The sequence below is a fragment of the Nipponia nippon genome, unplaced genomic scaffold, assembly GCF_047370975.1.
Source record: "Nipponia nippon isolate SJK-2023a ecotype South Korea unplaced genomic scaffold, ASM4737097v1 scaffold_39, whole genome shotgun sequence".
NCBI classification, from domain to species: Eukaryota; Metazoa; Chordata; class Aves; order Pelecaniformes; family Threskiornithidae; genus Nipponia; species Nipponia nippon.
In genome coordinates, this window is record NW_028262357.1 from 1878979 (window position 1) to 1904475 (window position 25497).

The 25497-nt window shown below is 45.9% G+C and overlaps 1 protein-coding gene across 5 annotated transcripts in view; it reads left to right on the forward strand.

Moving 5' to 3' along the window:
* Nucleotides 1–25497, forward strand: part of PDZD2 (PDZ domain containing 2) — a 208573-nt gene that overhangs the window by 121986 nt on the left and 61090 nt on the right. For all 5 annotated transcript variants that reach the window (XR_015707947.1, XM_087773246.1, XM_087773244.1 and 2 more), the window contains one exon: nt 16009–16411. Coding sequence is in view for 4 of the 5 variants with exons in the window: in XM_087773246.1 (XP_087629372.1) it covers nt 16009–16411 (403 nt within the window). In the remaining variant the exon portion in view is untranslated. The remainder of the gene's footprint in view (nt 1–16008; nt 16412–25497) is intronic.

Genomic DNA, 25497 nt, shown 5'->3' on the forward strand with positions numbered 1-25497 from the left:
GAGGAGCAGAAATGTCCTGCCACAGGGATGTGATCCAGCCCCCCACTTGTCCAACAAAGAAATTCTTGTCGCTAAACAAAAGGCTTTCTTAAGGAATATATAGATACCCAGAGTCTGAATTTATGCTTCTCTCCATGGGATGAATCACTGCACTGGTTTTTAATAGAGTCCCTCTGGATTTATGTGGCTGCTGCTCAGATTAAACTCTGATCCAGCGCGTGAAATAAGATTCAGTAGTTGTTGTGCTCTGCTGCTGTCCTGCTACTTGCAGACAGTTGCTGGTTTAAGTCTGCTTCTGGCTTTTTCTGTGCAGATAGCAGTTACAAAATACATTACGGAGCATCCTCTTTTCAGGTTATACTGACTGCCTGCACGTGTTGCTACTTGTTATTTTTAAGCAGACATCCAATACCTGCTATCTTGTTGGTTGTGTTTTGTTTAATTGAATTCAGTCTTATGTGAGAACATGCTGACAAGCCCAATCAATACCTTCAGTGAAAGTTTAGCAAGGGGAGGGGAAGGAAATTAGCTATTTGACATGTTATAAGCTAATAATGAAGTAGTTGTGATGATTTGTAATGGGAATTTTTAGTTTCCCCCCCTCTGTCGGGACGTGCGTCCTTTTTCCTGCAGTTGCTGCCAGGTTCTGCTCTGAAATTCAGAAACGTGATTTGTAACACCTTTGGAGCAAGAGATGGCAATTCCCTTGGGGAGGGAAGCGAGCTGGAAGCGCTCATGGAAGAGCTGGGGAGGTGTGGGTGGGGCAGGCGATGGAGGAGGAGAGGAAGAGGGAGCTGGTTTGGAGGGAGCGGGAGCGGGAGCGGCGCTGAGCCCTCGGATGCGTACCTGCTGGTCTCCACTGTAAGTAAACCTGCACGTAAAGCAGATGAATGGAAGCCAAAAGGGGAAAGGAAATTTCTTTTCCTGTGATGCTGTTGCCTTTGATTTTTTTTTTTTTTTTTTTTTTTAAGTAGCAAAGGCTTATCTGCCAAATAAACCCTCTCTGTAAGAAGCAGGGATGGGCAGAAACTCTTGGAATTAAAATTTGTGAGCCTTGCAATCTGCTTCTCTGGGCTTTGCATATCTTGTGGGGGTTTGCAAACTTCGTTTTGCTTGACAGTCTGTCTGCATCTACCAGGGAGGGCTTGCCTCTGGCTAGTGTGTCCTTTGCATTAAATTAAGCAACCCCCAACAGCCCCGTCCTGTAAAGGTTGATCTGGAACAGCTGTACGGCTCATCTGTAGTACAGCAACTATTTTTTTTTACCTTCTTTATTTTTTCACTGCAGCTTTTGTTTTAGTTTTCACTGTCTTGTCTTGTGTGTCTGTCTTCCATCCCCTCTTGCTGTATCTCACTGTTGAACATTCAAACTCTTGATCTGCACATGGGCTAAAAATTATTATTGCTTTGAACTTACAAATGAAGTAAGTGAATTCCCACATCCACCGCAGGAAAGGAAAATATTCAGTTTGAAATATAATTTGGAGCCTGTAGGAAAATGCATCTGATGAAGTTTGTGCTAATTCTATAGCTTTGGTACCAAAGCACCAGCTCTGTTATTGTCAAGAGTATTGCATGTAAGCTCTGTATTTTAATAGTAACTCAGTATGGCTAATTAGTTTGAAGGCTCTTTGAAGAAGCCAATGTACTGACTAAATAAGCTCTTATTTTTCAAAGCAACTAAAGGCACTCTTAATTTACAGAGCAGATAGTTGTAAAGCTGCCTTCGGTTTGCACGCTAGGAGCCAGCGTGAAGCCCGAGCGTGCTTGCAGTCAAGTTTACTCCAACGCTGTCTGCTAGGATTGGTGTTAGTGTGCTCGAGGGAGATTTCTGGGTCTTTGGCACAGCAGCACAGCATAAATTTGTGCCACTGGGCTTGATGTGTCCGGGAGGAGGATGTCATGTAATGAATGCTCCTGCACCATTGAAATCAGTGGCAGTATTACCAATCTCTTTGCTGTTTGCAGGCAGGGTCAATCCAATAATGAAGAGCAGCTTTGAGTTTCTAACCAGACGACATAACTAATCCTGAAGCATGTATAAAGCGTCCATAGTTATTAGGAGATTTGCGGCTTTGAAAGTTCGGATTCCCTTAGTGCAGTTTGTTAGTGGCAAGGATTTGCAGTAAGTGAATAATAGATGAAAGTCATCAAAAGGCTTACAGGGGATTTCTTGTGACGTCGTGCTGGTCTGTCTCATGCCAGGGCTGGAGATTTCTGGGCGGATCCTAAAAATAAAAATTAAAAAAAAAAAAAAAAAGGCAGGGAGGAAGGAGGACAATGGTTCCATATTTTGTGTCGCTCTGGGAAATCGAGTCGGTGTGGTGTATTGGGAGCTACAGCCACAGTGCAGAGCAATGCGTGCTTCGTTCCCATGGTTCTGGCTTTCTTGTGTGCTAGCACTGCCCCAGCAGTGAGCAGACCCTTCATAGTCTCAGGGGCTGGCAGGCGGAGGGGAAAGGGTGCCCATGGCCATCTTCTCTTCTGCACCATGCAAGGTGAGCAGGGCTGGTGCTGCACCTCCTTGCCATCCGGCATGGCTCTTCGCTGGGGCACACACTCTGCTTTGCTCCCAGGGGTGTTTTCATCTGCAAAGGCTGGAGGCTGCCGGCCCGTGGGGCCACAGCACCAAGCGTTTCTGCAAGCTGGGAGGTGCTGGTTAGCAATCCCAATGGGCTCTGTAATTCCGGGTGATGGGGTGGGACATGACCCTCCTGCGGGACCATGCTACCCTCGGCAGGAGGGTGCCCCAGTGTTTGTCCCAGGGACTCCTTTCAACCAGGGTGGTGTGTGGCGATCCGTGCCCCTACCTGCTTCTCTGTTAACAGATTCAGCCCTGACTGGTTGCTGGGCTGGGGTACCCCGGTCACTTTTTGGGTGGAAGCATCAGTTCCTGCTTGGAGGCTGGGTCAGGGCAAGGGGCTGTATTTGGGTGGCAGCATCAGTCCCTGCTCAGAGGCTGGGTCAGGGCTGCGGGAAGCTCCTTCCTGAGCCCGTGGGGAGGAGAAATCAATGAATAACCCTCACTGGTGGGATGGGGGTGTGAGGGGTCTCAGGGACATCCTTAGGCAGAAAAGTTGTGGGGTGGTATCCTCACGTGGGATGGAGGGTGAGAGCTTGCAATCTCCGTTTATTTTTTAATTAAAAAAAAAAAAAAAAAATAGTATATATGTTTTAACTCTGCTGTCATGTCCCAAGTTGGATTGCACCTGTGTTACATTTGGCAACATCTAATGAAGCTGCAACTTGGGGCAAATCCTGATGAATTTTGGCTGTAGCAGCAGCCTGAGTGGGCTGATTTGCTGCTAGGAAAAGCCGCTTACGTGAACAGATGCAGAAGGCAGAGTCCCATCAGCTCTCCTGACTGTTAAATAATGTCTGCTTTCGGGGCTGCTGCTGGGGGCTGTCCTGCCCGCCCGAGGCAGTTTCTGGGGTTGCACCCCCTGTCGCGGCCTGCCAGAGGGGTGCTCCGACGTTTTGTAGCTGGCGGAGTGCTTACAGCAGGCTGCAAAATCTGTGTTAAATCCAGAAACTTCACTGTGTGCAAAGCGCTAGTCGGGAAGTTGAAATCATCTGCGAGCACTAATTCACTGGCCCTCTGAGGAGGGCATGTCTGTCTTGTTTGTGTTGCAAAACTGAGTGAAAGTTAGGAAATGTTTATGGTTGCTGCCATGCGTGTTCGTTAATTTTTCTCCCTTTTGGCCTCGTCCAAACTCGCTGTGGTAAAAACAGAAAGTGAGGATGTAATTAGAAGCTGCTTTATAATGTGAGCATCCAAGGAAGGAGGCAAACAAACTACAGACAGGCACATGTATATCTGGCATTGCCCAACTGCTGCCTTTGCAGACTATTTTGTTGAAGATTCCTGGCTGTAGTTCCTAAATTTACTTGAGCGATGGGTTTTGGGGGCATGTGGTATCGGTGGGGGTGTCATCCTGGGGGCGGCTGCCACCCAGCCGGGGGTGATTTTCTCCGCCTGGGTTAGTGCCAGCCTCGGCAAGCTGGTAGTTGCTCTTGTTTTGCTTGTGATCTGCCTTTGCCTGGGAATCCTGAGCATCTGTGAGCAAAGTGCTTGAATTCAAAGCAATGCACTTGCCTGGGCAAAAGTAACGCCAGCTTTGTCACCAGGGAGCTCAGATGGGAAATACTTGTGCTCACGGGGAATTGTAAAACTGAATGAGTATTGGCACGGTTTGTTTGTTCTAGAGAGGGCGAGTCCTTTATTCTGGCAAATGTTAGGAGTATCAAAGATGTATTTAGGCAGTGGGAGAGGAAGGGTTTGGTGTGACTGATGGAAACTGTTGAGCAAGAGAGACGGCGCTTTGTGCAGGGTTATTATGGTTAGAAACCTGTCGCAGCATGCAGAGGAAGCACGGTTCAGCAAGCCCATAGTCAGAGCCGAAAGCAGTTCATCCCCAGGATTTACTGTATGCACAGCCTGTCGTCAAGGCCAAGAACAAAGTAGCGATGTTAAATAGCTAAATAAACCTCCTGTCCCTGCAGGCGATGGTCCTCAAAAGACAAAAATGTCCTTTGCAAGAGTGGCTGCAAGTGAAATGAAGCGCTGATGGCCTCGCTGGGACAGGCAGGGGGCTGGAGGGTGGGTTGGCTTGGTCTCACGCAGTCCACGAGCACAGCGATGGGTAACGGCGTCGCACGGTACACATTGAGGGCCTCGCCGCGATGAACACACTTGTGGAAAATTCACTCCTTTTCCCTTGTTCCTCAGGTCTCCTGCAGCCTGAAAGTCACAAAAAGTAACATACGTGGGGGTGCATTTGTGTGTACGAGTTTAGGCTCTTTTTTCCTTTCATTAAGTTTTTTTAAGTTTTTTTTATGGCATAGTCAGATCACACTTCCAGACTTTTCCCCTGCTCCAGTGGAGGGTTAGGCTTTCTTTTTTGGTGTTAGTAGAGGGCTGAATTTCTCATCTTGAATACATGTTTCTAGCTTTGTGAGCTTCTTGGTCAAATCACAAGATCTGAGGATGCTGAATGACAGGCATTGCTCCCCCTTGGTAAGGAGGGAGCAGCTGATGAAGTAGCTACCGTTCTCAGTATTAGGAAGAATCCTGGAAAATACCCAAAACTGAGCAGTCTTTTGAAGGCAAATAGCCCTTGCTGCTAGAATTGCCCCCTGCAAATAAATCTGAGAGCCATGAATTTGTTCCTTCCCTATCTGCCCCCCAGCAGTTGCGGGCTTATTTGAAGCCTGGCCTCTCTCTGTTAATAGGGCTCCTCTCAGGAGCTCAAGTAAGCTTGCAAAAACATTGGAAATAAGTTTCTTCTACCCCAGCATACCGCTTCCTGCTATAAAATAGACTTGATTAAATTTTCTGGCTCTCCCTTTCATTGCTCACAGACATCCAAAACCTTCACTTCTCAGTGGAAAGAGGTACTTTGGGAATTACAACTAATGTTGAAACCTAATGAATGTGGTTTGCCAAAACAATGTTGCAGAGATTTTTTTTTTTTTCCCCCTTTCATTTAAAATATCATTGCAAAACTGTGCTGCTGGAATAAAAGCTCTTTCAGTGGGATGTGTTTTTTTCTCCTCACTTTTGGGCATTTATGATAACTCCTGCATAGGGGAAGAATAGGAAGTTTTATCCCAAAGGGGTGACCTCACTGCCCAGGAATAGCCTGGTCCTGCCCCTAGCACTGCCCTGTGCTGTGGCACTGGCGCTGGCCGGGGACACGATCCAGCCCCCGTGGGCTCGCAGACCCCCTCCAGGCAGCTTTGCACCAGGGGCTTGTCACAGTCACCCGTGCAATTTTTTGTGGCACCTTCCCCGAGTGCTGCATCTGTGCAAAAAGCCTGGATTATGATAAAGAATATCTGCCATGCTGAACTTGCATCCAATTTTGAGTACAAACCATTTCTCTCAGGTTAAATCTGCTCCTGGCTGTCACTGCTGCCCAGTGTGACTGGAAACCAGGGGCAGAATTAGATAAAGATTTGCAGGGACGAAGAGGAAGGATGTGAGCTGAAGGCTTATAAAGAAGTTGTTTTAGAAGGGCGATCCTAAGATAGCCTGGACAAAAGGTGGAGAGCCCTGGAAATAAGGTGGCGAGGTGTGAAACACAGTGACAAGATTTGGGCACTCAGGGTGAGGTGGGAGAAGCCTTACACACTGTATGTGCTTTGTATATGGGTCACACGTGAATTGCTTTTGACCCCTTCCTTGCTTCTTAACATGAGGCACATGTGCTTTCTGGTTGGGTGATTTATTTCATGTTTTGCAAATATGAACTTGTTTGGGCTTCTGGGTACAGAGTGAGTCTTATACCTCAGGAGGAACAGTACGGAGAAGGAAAGTCGCTGCCATGCAAGACTGAAGATTTTCAAACAAATAGCACTCAATGCACATCAATCTGCAATTAAGTAAAATCTTTATTTTTACATATTCTCTCAGTTTGAAAGTCAAAGTTCCAGTGCCTCTTCATTCACATTTCTGAGATTTGTTGTCTAATTCAGCAGTATTGTTTTTAAAAAAGCCAAACATCTGAACTGATGATAACAAGTTGTGTCTCTGCAATTAACAGTAGCAGTGAAAACACTTTGAGCGCTGCTCTGTAACTTACTACAATGAATGGAAAAAGTAAACAGGAATTTAATTGTATTCCAGTGTGTGCCCTGGGCATGCTCTGCAAGCAAGTCTTGTCTAGTTGGGTCCTTGTGCTTCTAGTGAAGCAGAAAATCATGCATGGACCTAATAGATGATAGCCCTGGACTTTGTGAAGTTGCATTGGTTGAATACATTGGGGAGTACTCTCGTTAGGGGCATGGAGCAATTACCCCATGTCTGCATTAGGCAGTAGTGTAGCCCAAAGGGGTGGGGATCTGTAGGATGAAACTGCTGAGACCTGACCTCCACGCTATGGTTATTTTGGGGGTTACTTTGGATTAGCTCTAGTGTGGTCCCATGGACTGAACGCTGATGGTCATTCAGCTGGAGCATACAGCACAGCAACTGGAGCGCATTGGGTGTGCTCCTGGCACACATCTGCCGCTTGAATTTCACCTGAGAAGAACCTGGTGGGAGTTTGGAGACTGCCTGGGCATGCAAACCAAAGCACAATAATAAGGAAAATGAAATTTGCTTCAAAACTCTGCTCTTGATTTGTACTGAAGTGGTACTGTTGGGAGCCTTTGATCATAGGGGCGTTGGGAGGGACAGTGGCTAGCAGGCTGCTTGCAGATTGAACATTCCCCCCGAAATCTTCAGGTTTTTGGCATTTTTTCCCCTCCATCCTGCAGTAACAAATCTGTAGAGTAACTGCCCCATGCCACATTAGAGTCTGGTAAAGCCTTGCTTGAGGAGGGCAGGCAAACCCAAATCAAGATATTTTGGAAAATATATTTGGTAAAAATGGAGTAAGGGGAAAGTTTCTCCAGTGTTGATAGTGTGGTGTTTGGATATGGTTGTGGATTTAGGGGGATGACTGCACTCATTCACCCCTGCGTTGCAGCTGCATTACCAAGAGGCATGAAGCAACAGACTGTGTCTAGCCTTGCCCTGTCCTCCAGGGGACAGCACGTCCACCTCTGGGCTCCAAGAAGACGATGAGTTGCCTCCTTCTTTGGCAAAAGTGTAGAGGAGGTGTAAAACTCAACCTCTCTCCAAGTCCTCAAGAAGAGAGCACTTGCATGGAGAGCAGTTGGGAATGAAGAGTAATTGCACAGGACACCAAACAAAAAGCTTGTACTTGTATCGCCTGGAGCTTCAAGAACGTGAGTGTCTTCAGAAGGGCAGGAAATCCTCGTGGCGGGAGAGACCGCATCTGAACAGCAGTAACACAGCATGAATCGAGGAGTAATTGCAGGTGCTAATGCTTAGTTGTAACTTGATATCATTTTGGCCTGTTGCAGCAAAGGTAGAAAGCTAGTATTTGTCATTTTTAAACTGATAACTAGTCATTTTAAATTGCTCAGTTTTCTCGTAACTGGAAGTGGTATTTGTGGGCAAGGCCGTGTATCCACCTAAATGTCTGTTTGCAGCAGAGCTATGAATTAACAAATTGGAGCGTTCAGTGCCTTGATGGTTTGACTGGATTGGACCACTTCTGTTTGTACACTCTGCCACTAACCAAGGAACAGAGAGAATTTTGTCTGCTTAATACCCATTAGACTGTCTCTAGGACCCAAACCCAAAAAGCACCATGTACATTTGTCTCTTGGGACTTCTAGGTGCAGTTGTGGGAGTTGCTTGTTTAGTAAGATCAGGTCCTTTGTAAAGCTCAAGTCCAAAATCTCTGCAGTCTAAATACAGCGTCACTCCTCTGTTCTTCTAGCATAGCCAATAAATAAGCAAATCCCGAAGGATTTTGTGTTGTCCCTTGGGGGCAGATGACTGCAGTTGCATAATCTATTGGGTTTAGGATGTCCGTCAGAGCTCAGGGTGTTCTCTAGGTGTGGAGAAGCTGTGCAGCTCCTCAAGTCATCCTCTTCAGAGGTTTGTTCTGGGAAGGGAAGAGGCTCAGTGTGGTTGTTCACATCTTTCATCCATGTGCTGGGTATTTTGGACGTCCCCGCTCTGCTTGTCACTCTCCCAAAGCCCTGAACATGCTTCTGAGGTGTCTCTACAATGTGCAGGGCAGAAATGTGTTTTTGCGCTGTGCCAGCATAATTGCAATAATCTAGCCTGTCTTCTTTCCACACCTGCGATGGGGATGTGATTCAGCTGGGCTTCGTTGTCTGTGGTGAGGATGCCTATCCTTTCAGTTTTAGAAACGAGGTATGAATGCCGTGCAGCCGAAGCCAGCCAGTACTTCTGTCTGCACCAGGTGTGCAACTCCCTTCCCTCGGGCTGCGGCCGCGCGCGTCTCAGCCATGCGTAGGTGAGGGCTGCCGGTGGGAGCAGAAGCGTGGTCCCCTGCCACCTCCACCCTCTTCTTCTCCTGTCCCTGCCTCTGTGCTGCTGTGAGCAGAGCAGAGCGCTGGGTTGGGTTTAAACTCCCCATCTTCAGGTCTGAGTTCTTTGAATGTTTGCTTTTGGCAGGGTAATTTTAAAGCTGGATTGGTTCCCTCATTGCGTTCATTTGTACTGTTGCCCAAATGACTGTGCCAGAGCGCGGACAAGATATGGGGTGGAAGGAAAGCTGTGGTGTTGTTTGGTATCGCCTGATCCCAGATTTAAGGTGTTTGTGAAACTGTAATACTTAAAGCTGGTGGCTTCACCACCTTAGACCGTGCAGCATTTCTGTGGGATAAGACATGTTGGCCCTGTTCTTTTTGTGGAAAGACTTGCCTGGGGTGCCATGAGGGATCTCCAGCACAGCAAGGGAAAAGGAATTCAGTTCTCCCAAATTTAAAGCCACATCATTGCATCGATACCAGGTAGAACGAGGTGTCTCACCAGGCTTTAGTCATGGTCCTGTGTCGCAAGGCTGAGCAGAATGTCGTCTTCCAGCAAAACCCGCAAGCTGGCAGTGAGTCCATGAAAGCACAGCAGCAATCCTCCCTCTGCTCCCTTTTCACCTTTCCTGAGAGTTCAGGATTTCATGGTGGGCAAAGCGGTCTTGCCCGAGCCCTCCTGCCAGCCTTGCCAGAGGTGTGTTTGCCCAGGGGCTCTTGCAGACTTCAGGGCTGGAGCATTTGTTCCTGTTGGCCTTAAATTCTTGGTGGCTTGGTTTTTCTGATGAACAGTGAAGGTCAGACCTTGCCTCATCTGTTTGCTGCTACCATTGCATCTCCAAGATGTTGGTGTGGTGTGGTGTTGTGTTGTACAGACTGACAGCAGCCAGCCTGCAAGCGGCTTGAGCATCGCTGTGGTGAGCACGAACAGTGTGATGCTCAAAGCTACAGGCAGTTTTAATCTAGCAGAGGATTGGGTCTAATCAGCAGCAAACATGCTTGTACTGGCTTTTAAAAGGCCACAGAAATATATCTTGAAATTTAACTTCCAAATTCGTTTTTCCTTCAAGATTTCCATAGGTCTAGTTGCATTCCTTGCTATAAATTTAGTAGTGAAAAATGTGCCATAAACAAAAAAAATGGATTCAGAGTTTTGTTCTCCAGAAAGCCACCACTTTGGGTATCCTGAGAAAAACCTGGTATAGCATAGAGAACCACAGCCTGCGTGAGGCTTGGGGAGGTGCTGCTTAACCTTGGCCACAAGCCAAGGGCTGGGGATTGTTCATCCTTGAAAGGGAGACGGGAGCCCTCTTGCGCACCCAGGGCCACTTGAATGCACTCCCTGAGTGTTATTAGTCTCTCAGCTCCATGACTGATTTTTCCTTTGCCCTTTCTGCCTTTCCCCCTGTTTATTAAGGCAGGCAGAGAACATCACGTCCCTTGAGTGTGCCATTGCCCGCAGAGCCTGGGGCAGGAAAGGGCTTGTCGGTGATGAGGTGCTGGATGGAGCTCATTCCTGGTGCGCTGTACCTCTGTGCCCACAAGAATATGTTGAAGTAGCAGCTGGGTTTACCAATGCCATTGCTTTCTGCTGAGATAAATTGTGCTTAGTTAGTGCTGAGCTTGGTGCTCAGGGGAGGTGGAGGAGAGGGCTGGCCATGGGGTGTCCCTGCAGCTCTGAGGAGGTGAAACCTCTTGCAAGCTTGGCTGCAGCAACATTTGCCCGAGACTTTGTAGCTCCGTGGTTTCCTTTGACTGCATGTGTTAGGGCAGACTTGAATCCTGCCCGAAGACGTGGCGGTCTGTGAAAAGTACCCCTCAGTGCTTGCCAAGATCTGTCGTCCGTGGGCTGGGTGTTCTTGCACAGTGAGGGCAGTGAGGTGAGGGTTTCATGAGGAGCCATGTGCCCTTCTATCAGTCACTATCTGTTAGTCATTAATTTGCCCTGTCTTAAGTGAAAAGCAAGTTAACTCATTTGCAGGTGTCATGGAGAGATGGTTTGTTAATTTTAGCTTTTAAGTGCCTGTTGGGGCTGGAGGTTTCAGTTCTGTGAGGATCTGCACTGCCCTTCATCTTTCCAGACTAAAGAAGATTGAGTTTCAAGATGTTTTAGCATGCCAGAGTCTTTCAGAGAAGAGCATAAAAATTAGTGGTCTGTCCATGCTGCTAAGGACATTACAGGTCCCAAGGGGACTAGGTGGGGGCTCTGAAAGTGGTTGTCTTGGCTGGGGCTGCTTCTCCATGCCCTGGTGAGCTGCACGATGGACCGGGATCTCAGTGATGCTCTGTGTGTATCATTTCCAAAGCACTTTCTGATCTATCAGGATGAAAGGTTCTGGAGAAATGCTAAATAGTATTATTAGTGTAAAATAAACATACTTCTTCTGCTCCTAAAGTGGATCCAGATGCTTTCTTATGGCTGTTGGGTCTGCTTTGGTTTTTCTGCAGCTCAGTGCGGCCGTCTGTATTTGTTCAAGTGAAATGGGATGTGATAGAGAGCATGTCACAGCATGCTCTTGTCAAGTCTGTAAACCTTTGTATTTATACACACGCACACAAATATATATATATATATATATATATATATAAAAATGAAAAAATTGCTAGCTTACTCTAAGACACCATTTCCAAGTCTGACACTTCACACGCGTGCCAAGGAACTTGGAATAAACTCAGTGAGTTTATCAGGTTTTATGATCGCAGCAATCAGTTCAGCTGTGTAGGGGAGAAATGGGATTTGGCTGCATGACTCAAAATAGTCTCCGAAAGAAGCGGACGTGTCCATCTCTTCATAGCTCTGATACAAAAAGAATATTAAATGCTCCCTGATACCAGCCACCAGTTGCATTTTCCAACCTGTGGTTGAGCTTTGCAAGAGGTAACTTTCCAGCTGTTTCAAGTGCAAAATAATTTTCCCCTGGTTTTTAGGATTATTAACATTTTCATGGTTTCTCCCCTACAGGGGAGAACAAGTCTGGGCTGGGGGTTTTACCAGAGCTGGTGCCAGGGTGAGATGAAAGCAGCAGGAGCAGCCGGGTGGTCCTTCCTTCTGAGCACGCCGATGGGAAATGTTTTCAAGCTGATGTTTCAGTGATGTTTTAGACCCTGCTTGGGGAGATGACGCTGCAGCATCTGAGGGGACTCCCAGCTGTGCTGAGGGGACTTGACACAACCTTGCAAAGACTGGCAATTACAGAAAGTGTGGATGGGTGTTTTGCTAGTAAAATGTTTTGTTTTGGTAACTGGGATTAATAGATGTATGATCAGCTGGTAAAATCTCTTGCATTCTTAAAATCAGCAATAACAGGATTTGTTATGTGTCATCATTCACTGGCACTAGGAGTAGCTGCCCAAGGTTTCTTAGCTGGTGTACGAGATCCAGGGCTTTCACTGAATCCTACTCCATCTCCTGCCAACCAAAACAGGGAATAGGAAGTTTTAGAATCTCAGTTTTCAATAAATTTGAATCAATCAAAGCTGCATTAGGAATATTTTTGCTCTATGCACCTTCTCCATCCAAGCTGAAGACCATGTTCAAGCTAAGTGACAACTTGGAGGCTGCAGCTGATCCCTCACATCTGTGCCAAGAGCCGTGTATGCTCATCAGCTCTGATCCTGCCCTGCCTGAGACATGCTTGGTGTATTGATGGCTAAAATCTCTGTGAGTGCTCTACAGGCACCAGATCTAAAAAAAGGCTTGTCTGCATTGCTCACATTAAGCCCCCTGAGAAGTGGGATTTTGGGTCCTGTCTAGCTTTTGCAGTTTTCTGTAGTCTGGAGGCTGTATAATTACATTTTATTGAATCTATCCCGTTACTCCCTTCTGGCATGGGATGCTCCTGGATTGATAGAAAGTAATTAAAAATCTGAAGGTTCTCACTTGTTTTGTACAACCTTCCCTGTCTTTTGTCCAGTGTTGAGAGCTTGCTGTGCTTCTGTGGGGTTTTTTGGCTTCTTACTTAAACAGGGGAAGAAATGGCAAAGAAAAAGGAAACCCCCATGTACTTAGCAGAACTTAAAGGTGGCTCAGGCTCCTGTTTAACAGCCCTGTCTCAGGAGGGCAATACAGCAAATGACTACAGATTCTCGGTATATTAGTTTCCTATCTTGTCGTATGAGTTTGGTGTTATACCAGTGCTGGTTTTCCAGTATGGGGTGCCTGGTCTTTGGTTTGAAACAAACTCTGAGATAATGGTGCCACTTAGTGCATCACTGGTACCAGCTGTCCAGAAATACCTGACATCATCTGGCGTATGCGATCACTTGCTGCCATGCAAAGGTAATTGTTCACTGACCCAGAGAAGACATCTCTTTTTTTTTTTTTTTTTTTTTTTTCATGAAAACTTATTGTGTGCTTTGAACTGCCGAGAAGTACTCAAGAAGACATAAACCCATGAGTTACTACAGGCTGCATGCCTGGAACATGCAGGCCATCTCAACATATGGAGTAAATCAGCACAGCTCTGCTGACTTCAGTGCAGCTGCATCTATTACCGCTCGCTGTAACCCTGCTCCAGACTGTAGGGAGGGTTGTCTGTGGACAGTGGATATTAAAAAACACACCCTTCTTTCTTCCCTTTTCATAGCTTTACACTTCATGAACAGAATAAATGTGCTACAGGTGGAGGTGAAATAGTAAATTATTTTTGCCTCTATAAAATTACTTTATTTGGACATATGATAAGTTCCTTCTCATTCCCTGTAGTTCCTAAATCAAGTAGTTGATTAATGCATGCACTTGGTTTCTGGCATTCAAAAATACATCAGTGATTAGTTCAGAGATAGAGATCAGTGTTTTAAAAAAAAAAAACCCCACATACGTGCACCTGCACAAAAACAAGTCAGGCAGAACTGACTCTGCATAAAAACAGGGTGGGCAGCACCCATGTAAGCCACAGGACTATGGGAAGAGGAGCTGCTTTTCTGTTTCCATGTGCCAGGAGAAGCAATGCTATCAGGCTTATGTATGACGGATCAGAGTGCAGTGGTATTGCTGCAAGCAAAAGTCATGAATTTTAATCAACTTTACTGGCTGCCTTGAAATTTGAGTTGAAAGATAAATGTGAAAAACAGGCAGCCCATATTGTTTCTGGAATAAAACTGCCCCTTTTCTGTTGATTAATAGAATTTTTCTTTTAATGTGATAATAAAAAAATACTTCCATCTTGGTTCTGGAATTTTTTTTAGGCTAACCCTTCAGGTCCTGCCAGCCCTGGGTGCCTCCCTGAGCTGAGTGTCACCTTATGGCCATCCAGATGGCTGACCTTGGCTGTAGAGACTTTCCAGCCAGCAGGGCTTGTTGGCTCTCTGCTTTCAGCCGTCTTGAAAAAGATGGTTTTAGGGTTTTATTTAAATATTCTTAATGTTTTTTTAAAAAAAAAAAGGACTTGCCTGGTGAAAACTGCTGAGTGGACTGTCCAGGGAGTTGGAGTCCAGTTTATATTCATTGGGGAAATTTGGCACAGCCAACATACTTGTCCTTCCCCTCTGTTGCTCCGGGGCTACTTTTAAGGTTATGTAGTTGCTGTATTCGTTTGGGCATCGGTCTTCCTAATTAAGTGTAAGTGATTGGAATGCCAACATGGTCTGGGGGGGTACATCTAAGCTTTGGGAAGAGGTGGACTGAAACTACCAGCTCATGTCCCTGGACAGAAACACACACCCATGGTGTTATTTCCAGCCGCTGCCAGGCTGGTCCAGATTACTTTGAGTAATTGAGAGTGCTTTCCTCACTCCTCTGTACAGAAGTTTGCTTCAGGGGTTATCATAGCCACTTTTCCTGTTTTGCCATTAAGTCACCTCTGTGCAGGAATAACTTTGAAGGGCTGTATTTAAGACCAAACAACTTTTAAGAAAGGGAAGGGGAAATTAGCCTACAGGCACCAGGGAAGAAAAAAAAAGGGTGGAAGACTCTTGAGTCGCTCCTCCTCTCTCAAGGACAAGGGCTGTGTTATTTTCTCCTAGGATCTTCTATGGTTCAACTCCACACCTAGTTTCTCATCTGCTCTGATAGCTGTAGGTTCACCAACTGCTTTGCATTAGTGAATAGTTCATTGCAGCTGCAGCAGAGGCTTATTTGATGCTCTGGGAAATTCTTGCTGCTTTCACTAGTGAGAAAGGCAATGTATTTTGGGGGCCTAAATTAGCGTGAAAGGGCACATACATACCTGCTAAGTACAAATTCCAGCTTGTTTGTACTCTCAGTTGGTTACACCCTTGGCTCAGAACCCAAATATTTTAAGAATTTGTGTTGAGGTATATCCTTTCCCAAAAGAGGCATGAAGTTAGCTTCCCCTTTTGCATCAGTGGGCGCAGTTTCTGTAAGGATGCCGAGTATTTGCTTGAAGCAGAAATGTCAATTCCTTCAAGGCATGTCCAGAGACTTTGGGAGGGGAGGGGAGGCGATGCTTTGCTTCAGTATGAGAACCTGGTGGATGCTCCTTGCACAATTGAGATGACTTGGCTCTTGCTTTGATTGGAATACACTTGCTGTAAAGGAAACCCACTTTATTTCCGTGTCCCTTTGTGGGAGCTGAGATGCCTTGTAGTGCCACACTTTGCTGTACTGAGGCCATTGGTGCTACACCTGCTTACCCCCGTGGCTGATTTTTTTTTCCCTTGGGCCTTCAAAGCATGTACGTACGCCAAAGCAGAAGATTAGTGTCACTAAGGAGGCTCATTTCAGATACAAATGCTCTATGGGCTTCTGCACAAAGGAAGCCTGCCTGGTTTTTAATTTTTTTTTTTTAATTTATTTATTTATTTTAATGCCTCACTGGAAACACTGTCTGCTTTGCTTTGCTTGCTCCACCTTTCCATGTTGCTGTGCTGTGAGTCCAGAGGTTGGGGTTGTGGGAACGTGTTTGGTGGCATTTACCAGTTGTCATATTACGCTGCAGTGGGATCAGTCGGGATGGCTGGGAGGGCTGTTGTTATTCCTGATACTATTCCCGGTATCATTTCCCTCTAATACTGAAGGAAGAGAGCGTTTGCCGATGCCTCGAGGTGTCCTAATGTACTCGCGCACCAGTTAATCAGCTGCCTGAGAAGGTGCATGAACGTCACAGGGCGCAGCGTGTTGGGGTGCCGGGGTGGGATGTGGGTGCTGCGGGGCAAGGAGTCGGTAATCCCTGCGCATCCCTTCCCTTGCAGTTACCTGGCCGAGCAGTGCTGGAATGGCGGCTTCGTCTACCTGATCATGTTGCGCCGCATCAAGCGCAAAGCCCCTCTTCCTCCCTCCAACGGCAACAACAGCAACAGCTGTGACCCCAAAGCCAAGCCCAGCCCCGAACCTGGCGACAGAGCTGCTCAAAATGGGAAAAGGACCAGGAAGTTTGGGGTCATCACCAGAACACCGGGCAGCAAGGACAGCAAAGAAAAGCTGGCCTCGGAGCACGGGAACGGGCACTGCACCCCGATGGAGGTGGAGGTTGCTCAGCCGGAGACCTCTGAAGCAGAAAGCAACGGAGAAGAGCAGCTTCAGGGCACCGGGGGACAGTACCGGTGCCAGCTGTCAGATGGTGGCGTGCCAGACATCGGTGACCAGTCTGCCCAGGTACGTTTGCATTGGGTTTTTCTGGAGAAGAAAGCAGCAGGCATGCAAGTGAATTAAGGGAATTTCTCAAGCAGTTTCCCTGGTTTCAGTGCTCCATCCTTGGTCTGACCCTCTGGGTGACAATCCAAGCTGTCAGGGCACCGAGATGTGGGATAGGTTCCAAAACAGGGGGCAGGAGGATTAGAGAGTTAAATAGTAATTTTGAGAAACCTCTGTCATGCTGGGGAAGGTCCTTATATCTCTGACCTGTCATGGTGGGCTTCAGGATTTCTTTCGTTGAGACAACTGATGACCTTATGACGCTGGGGCAGGAGGTGTCAGTGGAAGATGGTCATTTTGTCCTTTGGGGCTTCATGTTTAGCTCTGTCTAAGCTTGACGGCACCTTAAAGCTCATGTTAATATTGGAATTGAAGCTTCTCTTTTTGATGCACCAAACCACGGTGCATTTATTTGTATTACAAAACTTGTTTGGCCAGTGTTTGGGGACCACATGGAAGTTATTGTGAATTTCGCTCTGAGTTGATGAGGTGGACGATTTGTTAATGTTTGGGACGACAGTGGGATCAGGGCTTTCATTGCTTCTCTCTTCATCCTAATGGAGATCTTGGGGTTTGTTGCCTGGCTAGAATTGCAGCATTGCTGGATGGAGAAAAATAACCCAAGCCTTGGTCAGGTTTCAGTATGCATCTATCACCAGAAGAGCTGTCTGCCAATCTTTCCAGAGACACTGATAGTATAAACAGATGAACACTGCTTTGTTGGGCTTGGGGCTTGCTGCAGCAGCTGGTTTTGGTTTTAAGACTTCAAAGCTGGTAACAGAGCAGTATAAGTGAACATCTCATCACTAAATTCTGTTGAGGAGAGCATGGGTTTAAACGTGTCCTCTGAATTAGTGCTCCCCAATACTACTGCAGGGTGATGGTGGTTGTGTACTTAAACTAATTTAACTTAAAGTACATTGGAGGGGCTAAAACCAATTTTAAAAAATGCTGGTCTTAAAGAAGCGTAATTGGGAAAACCTGCTTTTCCCATCAGTGAGACATGTTGGATTTCATGGTGCAATGGAAGGGGAGGATGTTTGTGTACTGTTCTTGCAAGCCTCCTAATTGTAGTCTTTCTGAAAGAAAACATTAAAAGTTTTAAATAAATAAATCCTTCAGAATTTTGAAAGCTCTGGTCCATATAAAAACTTCTTGAATCTGTTCTGAAGATGTCTAATTAAACACATGCTATAAATGAAGATATTCAGAGTTTGTTTTGAGGACGTGGAAAGCCAAAATATACATATGTATATATATAAAAAAAGAAACTCTTGATCCAGGCCATCTTGTGCTAGTGTTACCTTGATGTTTTGAGTCATTTTGATCTGAGAAGTAAATTGTTAAATTCAGAACATATATGTATCAGTGTGAGCAATAAATATATTTTTAATGCAAAGCACATACAAGGTGGCTTTGTAAAACGTAAAAGCGTAGTTGAGTCACTGGAAATTTAAGCAGTATAGTCTGTTCAGTTGTGGTGTATCTGTCATGGAGCCTGTTGGGAGGCACAGTCATTTAGTAAAATTGCTTCTCTCTCTCTTTTAATCCCGCCCCCCCCCCCCTTAATATTTTGCTTAGAGATGTGACCTCTGTATGTGTCGGCATTAATTACATTTTCATGACATCTGAATGAGAAATGTGAATAGCTGGAGCCTGAATAGCATGCCTTTGCTTTTTAAAGATTTAGCATCCATGGGGTAGCTGCTATCAGATTAATGAATGGCTTAATTCAGTTTCTTAATAAGTATTGAATAGTGACAGTGAATAAAATTTTCAAAATTATTTCAATCCTGGTAAAAAAATAAAAAAGGCAAGAAATAAAGACACTTGGGAGCCTCAAATTTCACTTCCAGCTCTGTTTTCAAAGTGTGACTTGGCACTCAGGCACGTGAGATCCAGTTGTGTCAGGAGCCTTTTGAAAACAGCATCCAGGACGTCATGTCAGGAGTTGCAGCCTCCTTCCAGCCTTCAAAGTGCAAGCCAAACCTCTCGTAGCCGCGGGATGAGTTATCTCCTCCCAAGTGGGGACAGGGTGCATTGGGAGGGCACCCTCTCCATGGGGAAAGCAGCTCCATCCCCACTGCCCGCCCTGCACTCGCCTTCTCCTCCATACATTGACTAATTGAATATCCAGGGCTGTCAGCCCTGTACCTTCGGGGAGCACTATATTCGCTTTGAGAGGATGAGACCCAGCCTGCGGGCTGGAGGTCAGCTGTGGGTGGGAGGAAAGCCTTCAAGAAGCTGCTGGGCAACCGGCGCGGCTGCGGGAGGACCTCACTGGTCCTCCCCACTGCCCTGGTCCTCCCCACTGCTCATTACCCTTCCCGTGCCCCAAGGTCTAGATTGGAGATTTACTGAAATTGGAATATGAAGTCCAGGAACATCTCTTTTTCTCCCTGTAGAAAGTTAGTTTGAAGTTGCCATAATGAAAACAGGAGAAGAGTTTGGGTCAAATCTGCCCCAGGAGCCAGCTCACAGCCGATGCCTTGGGGATGTTGTGCTGGGAGTGCTTTTGAGGCATCCACGTGTCTTTGGTGGTGTTTGTTTTCATGGTACCTCCTCTCCCACAAGCCTGGGGTTGTTCTCTCGTTTTCTTGCTGCTAATAACAGCAATGCTGAGTTGTGAAAGAAGAAGGGAGACAAATACTGTCTGTCAAGTGAACCTGCCAGGAGATTCCTGTGTTACTGGTTTGTGTGCATGTGTCAGTCCCCTTCTTCAGGCTTGCTTTCATCTCCCAGATTTTGGTCTGTCTCTCCTGTGCACTTGGCATTGCTATCACTATGTATAAACAAATCTGCCAAGCTGTTTGCTGGTATGTAACCCTCAGTAAATATTGTACCTGTCAATTAGCAGGCAGCATTTAATGTTTACAGGTGGTTAAGTTATGCTGCAGTATTTTTAGGATGAACCAAAATGGTCTTTAAAGTGTGGGGATTCAAAGCAGCAAGGCTGTATCTGCCTGGCAGGAAGATCTCGAGGGTCTGGAAACCAGACCTGACCTTGGAGAGGACCCAGGCTGGCTGCAGTGGGATTCGTGGGCAGTGATTTAAGACCAGGCAATCTCTGAGCCAGAGTAATGATCCATCACATCCTGCAAAGATTGGGGAGCTTAAATACAGAAATCAAAGTTTACTTCTTTTATCAGTGGCCTGAGACAAGGTGGTGTTTTGTAGGCTGGTAATTATAAAGGAACAGATGAAAGAGGAGTATTGGGAGCATCCGGATCAGTAAGGGTTTGAAATCCAGATCCAAATTTAGCAGTCACCGGTGGGAACTGTGTCAAGGAGACTGGGCAGAATAAAAGTGCTTTAATAGTGAAGGGAGGCAGGTGAGAGGGGCTGGGGGTCTGCATTTGGGCATTTCTCCATTGGGAGAAATACATGGCATGGGAGGAGGGCAGGGTGTGCACCAGGTCTCCCGGGCTGGTGGTAGCACCGCAGCATGGGGCTGTGGTGGGATGGCTTTCCAGGATGGAAACGAGTCAGCATCTGGTGGCCCCGTAAGGTGTGTCTGGTGTTTTTCTGAAGTCAGTGTACCGTCTATTAAAAGAAGGGAGGAGGAAGGTAAGGGGATATTAAAGCCTTGCCTCACAGAGGTTTTTGGGGGAGGTCTGGGTTATAGTAGTGCTTCAAGATCTTGGCTCCATGTTGTTAACCCCAGTTACTCTGGAGTAGGTCGCAGCTGCCAGAGCAGTGTGCCCAGCCAGCTTTGCTCCCTTATAGACCAACGGAGCCCAGCTTACGTAGACCACAACCCTCTCCAGACTTGTGAGTGTGTACACAGGTGCACATGGATGTGCGCATACGTAAAAGACCGGTTGGGTCTTTGCCAGCCAGCACTTGCTTTTGTATCGCTGCAACTGCACCATGCTTGATTTCGTTTTATTGGCAAATCTCTTCCTTGTTTGGCCCTGTTATTGCTTTCTTATTAAGATGGCTTGTCTCAGGAAAGGCTGAATGCTTTTGGATTGCATTTTGCTTTGTAGTTAGGAAAGGCTGTCAGCCTTTCTATAGCAATATTTACCAATTAGCATTGGTAAATGCCAGCCTTACCTTGCGTTTTGGTTAATGGAAAATGTTCCTTATCTTGCCAAGCAGAAGAGGAAGGCTAATGGCATGTTACAGGAATCAAAACATGAGACTTGAAATAATGTACCAGCTTTAAGCATTTTACTATTTTTTAAATGTGATGGAGAAAAAATTCTCATCCGCTTGCTGTACCAAAATGAAAACCTTGCTGTGAGCAAGGTACTTACAAGGGTAAATACACACAGCTCCACTGAAGCTACTGAAGCTAAGTTGCTTTACATCAACTTTTTTTGGCAACCTAAGCAGTAATTATTGTTTCATCAAGGCTTTTATGGGACTCTTATATGATGCATGTTTTAGACATAAATAACTCTCATTTTAGTTTTTAATGTAGACACCTTCAGTCATGTAAAGGCCTTCCTCAGAATCTGTTTCTGTTCTTAACAGCTTTTTATCTGTTGTGTTTGCTTCCAACTTTCATTAACACAAATCCTGGGGCTATCTACTGTCTTGAAGTTTTAATGTGCCCTGTGATAAGCACATCTTCCCTCTCTCTTGCCTATTTTGGGTTGTAAACTCTCTTAGGGACAAGGGCTGTCTTTTAATTGTAGCTGTACAGCACTGACAAAACTTGGCCTTGGTTTTGCTTGGGGTTTTAGGAAGTGCTTTGATGTAACTAGTAGTGAAATTACAGTTCATTTGTTTTTTTGCTGCCAATTATGTTCCACCTTGACATAAAACAACTGTCGTCACAACTTTCTGGGGTTAAGTCTCACTTGCTGCCAAATTTTTTCAACCGATTTAAGGTTTTGCCTTTCTTTGCTATGATTTAAGCGATAGCTACAGCTGTGGTAGCTGTAGATTTTAATTTTGAATAGCAATCTGTCCTTTTATTCTGTTTTTGGATTGAATTTTCCAAGGCTGCGGTGGAGGGTTGGGCATAGAGATAGTGCGGTAATGGATAAGTTGTAATGAGTTAGTTTTAATGTGTCATCTTGAAACGGGGTCCTCACTCTTGGAAATGAGCTGCCCCCAAAGGCAGCACAGATACGCATGAGGTTGTGTTACAGGAGGTCTCAGCCACGCTCAGCTGTCACAAACCATAGGTGAGAGCACCAGCGTGAAAGCATTTCCCACCTACACAGAAGGTGTTTTTTTAGTTTTGCGTATGGTATTAAAGATACAGCAAACCCACAACTGGAATGCAAAGGACCGGCTTTAGCTGAGATGTAAGTTCACACCATTTTATGTTTTAATCATTAAGTGCGAATGTTTGAAACCAAGTGGACATGCCTAAAAATAGAGTATGCTGTTTGCTTAGGTGCTGTAATGTTTCAGGTGTTAGTCCGGATTATAAAGCTACATACATATAATTTTTGAGGCAGTGTGCTGAAACCGCTCAGCAAACCCAAAGGAGTCCTGACACTGACAGATGTAGCACCAGTCCCCACAAGAGACCCCTCTTTAGCTGACACAGGAGCGTGGTGACTTAATCTAGGATGGTCTTTAATCTACTGCAGGCAGCAAGGGTGTTTTCTGAGAAACTCCAAACTAACCAACCGACCATTCCCAATAGCCCAGCAAGAGACTGAGACTGGGCAAGACACTTGAGGGAATGCAAACACCTTGTAAGCTTTAAAAGCCTGAGCTCCCCAGGGACAATTGCTGGGCCAGCACCCCCCAGGGTCAGGGATAGCTGAGAAATCCTTTGGCTGATCTTGCAATAAAGCTTCAGTTGATGGCAAGAGGGAAGCAGCCCGGAGAGGTGCAATCCAGATGGTGATGGCTCAGGATGACAAATGACTCCAGCAGATTTTTGTAAGGGGTGATGATGTAGTTCAGGTGCTTGCAATGGCTGATAAAATGTTTAAAGCCCTTGCCAAGGAAATGATGTCAACAAGCAGTCTGTCTCGGGAGATGGATCCCGGGGGGACAGTCTGCTTTAAGTCGCACAATTGCAGCATCCACTCTGCTGTGATGCCTGTTTTGTGTATTTTAATTATGTGTTTGTGTTTGGGGGAGGGTATGTTTTTGCTTTTGACTGTTCCCCAGACTTTATCCCCTAGGATGCTTCTCTTTCCATGGGGAAAGTACTCGCATTTCAGTGAAAGGATGCCAAGTGTCTGGCGGCCGTTTGTCCAAACAAGGGGACTTGTTAGATCAGCAGTGGACACTTGAATGTAATCGCAGTTGTGTCTGTGCTGCTGGCTCCTACTTATTTTGAGGACGTGGAAAGTTCACGTGGTCCATACTGTGTAATTCATATTAAGGACCGCTTGGGTTTTGGGATGTTTTCCCCTCTTTCGAGTGGTGTAGGAGACACCCACTGCGTGGCTTGCATCATCCAGAGTTAGAAGCCAAAGGCTTTAGTGGCTCAGTGCTAAGAAACTTTCATAGGCAGTAGGGATGGACAAAGAACTCCTGTCTTGGAATAATTTATTGATAAAGAAATTTAGATTTCCCCCCTCCCCCCCCCCCCCCCCGCTTTTTATTTGTTTTGGAGTTGTTTAGCTTGTTTGTACAACAATAGAAACAAAACCCAGCAGATGAAAGCAGGAGTCCTGCTGTAAGATCAGCCTTAAAAATAACCTGGTTAAGATCAGATGAAAAATATACTCATTATCCACTAATGAAATAATTACTTTGTTAAGAATCTGCAAAAATCAGATTTTGGCATGATTTTCTGGTACTGACTCATTCACACTAATATCTGTGATGTGAAGAGTGATGCCTTTTGACTGTATCTTGAGATTGACGCATTTGAGCTGCTCCCCTGGTATGTGATCATGCAAGTTAATTCCCCAGCTACTGATCCGACTCTCCCACCTGCCTGCTGGGGAATGGGGATAGTGGGAGGAGGCATGGTTTGACCCAAGGTGTGGCAGGCAGCTGGGTGCAGTGCTTTTAATTTGTCCCACATCAGTGAAGGATGGTATGGCCATCCCAGTATACTCCCTGTCCCCGTAGAGGATGCTGCTGCACCGGTTGTTGCTTGAAGGCAATTGCTTATATACTGGTCTGAATGTGGTGCATTTCTGTTTGGGACGTTTTGTGCTGGTTTTGAGCTGCGTGTGATCACCACATTGGTTGCCAGCTGCTATGAAGCCTTTTGAAGTAATTTTTTTTAATGCACAAAACTTATAACTTTCTCTTAAGTGTCACATTCCCAAAGCAGCTTCGTGGCCGGTGGGGAAGAGCCCGCTGTTTGCTTCTGCAGCTCCTACAGGGGAAACCTGTGAAGTTTGTAAGCGGGAACTGGTCCCTGCAGAAAGACAGTAAAAATCCACGTTGAAATGCAGAGGGAGGGAGACATCCCGCGGGCTGTGTTGGGGCTGGTGCCAGTCAGTGTGTGTGTACAGACCTTGCATGGTTATTGGTATTCTCATCAGGGCTTATCTCTGTTTTTATTTAAGAATTGTTACGTATTTACACCAGGTTTGGCTGAATTGCTGCTGTGACAGAAAGTGCTTTTTTGTAGACAACGATTTTACATTTTCCATTTTACTGTCTGGCTTTTTAACTGCTCACTGCGTTTCTGTTTTCCATTTGTTTACACCTTGCTCCTGCCAAGCTTTTCTTTAATACAAGATTTCAAAGCAATTTTTCCTTTGTATGTATAGATTTGCAGCTTCTTGAACACGGCACAGTCAAAATCAGTCAAACCCCTTTAAACTCCTCTGCAATTAGCTGGTGAAAGAAAAGGGGGGAAGAACGGCTCCCATGTCTTTTATTTATTTATTTATTTATTTTCCGCAGCACTTGGAGGAAAAACGTTCCTTTTTGTTTTATTAATGATGTGCTTATGAAATCGAGCGTTTGATGGTATGCACTTGGAGCAGGCAGAAGGCGAGCTTCCCCACGTCGCGCTGGCAGCGTGCTTCCTTTCTGATCTGTAGCGTGCTAGTTTATTCCAGATGTAGGCTTGCTCTGAACAGAGGCTGCCTGATGTACAATGGCTTCACGGTGGAGAAAGATGGCCTGCAGGGACCCACTTGAAGCTGCCAGCTGTATTCTCTATTCTCACTTGCGGTCTGTTACATAAGCTGACCCATTTTTTTTTTTGCTTGCAATTAATCCAAGTAGAATATTCATACTGTCTTTAAAAACATTTTAATTATTTGTAGCTTCGGCACTTTGAAGTTGAAGTTGATCAGCTTCAAGTGGAAAAATCTGGTCCAAAGGGCTGCCTGCTTGAGAGAGCCAAGTTAGGAGGAAAGTTGAGTCACCTAAGAGTGATGTAACTGCAGAGAACAAAAATTAGCCATTAGCCCAACTGCAGCCTGATTTGACCATTTGTGTTTCTGCTTGCTATGATGTGAGGAAAGTCAAAAAAGGTAGGTCTGGAAAGGACTTCAAGAGATGACCCAGTCTCGTCTCCTCCTCAGACCACAGAATCATAGAATGTTTGGGATGGAAGGGACCTTTAAAGCCCATCTAGTCCATCCCCCCTGCAATGGGCAGGAACATCTGCAACCAGATCAGGTTGCTCAGAGCCCCGTCCAGCCTGGCCTTGAATGTTTCCAAGGATGGGGCATCTACCACCTCTCTGGGCAACGCATTCCAGTGTTTTACCACCCTCAGATGTTGGTCCATCATGTCCATGAAACCCTTCCATCAAGAGGAATCCACAGTCCCTCTGCCAATGCAGGTCTACAGCTCTGAGTTTACAAGCAAAGTCCATGGGGTGGATCTGAGCACAGTTAACGGTTGCTCCCAGGAGATAGGGAACAAATCTCTAAAGGGAAATTTTGGCTTGTTATTCCTTTGACATTCTCAAAGCAAGCATGAATGTCTTTCTGAGTGTCCATCTTGGCTGAATCTCAGGTGAATTGCATGAGAATTTCTGGACTGTCATATACGGGTATTCAGCCCATGTTTTCTAGTGAGCCCTTTCCCCTTGGGTTCTCAAGTGCTGAGCTTTGTTATTGTGACCTGCCTTTGGTTAAGGGATATAGGTTAGTCTCCTTATTCTGAAGAGTGACCAGAGCTGGGTATTGCCTAGTCCCCGGCTGTGA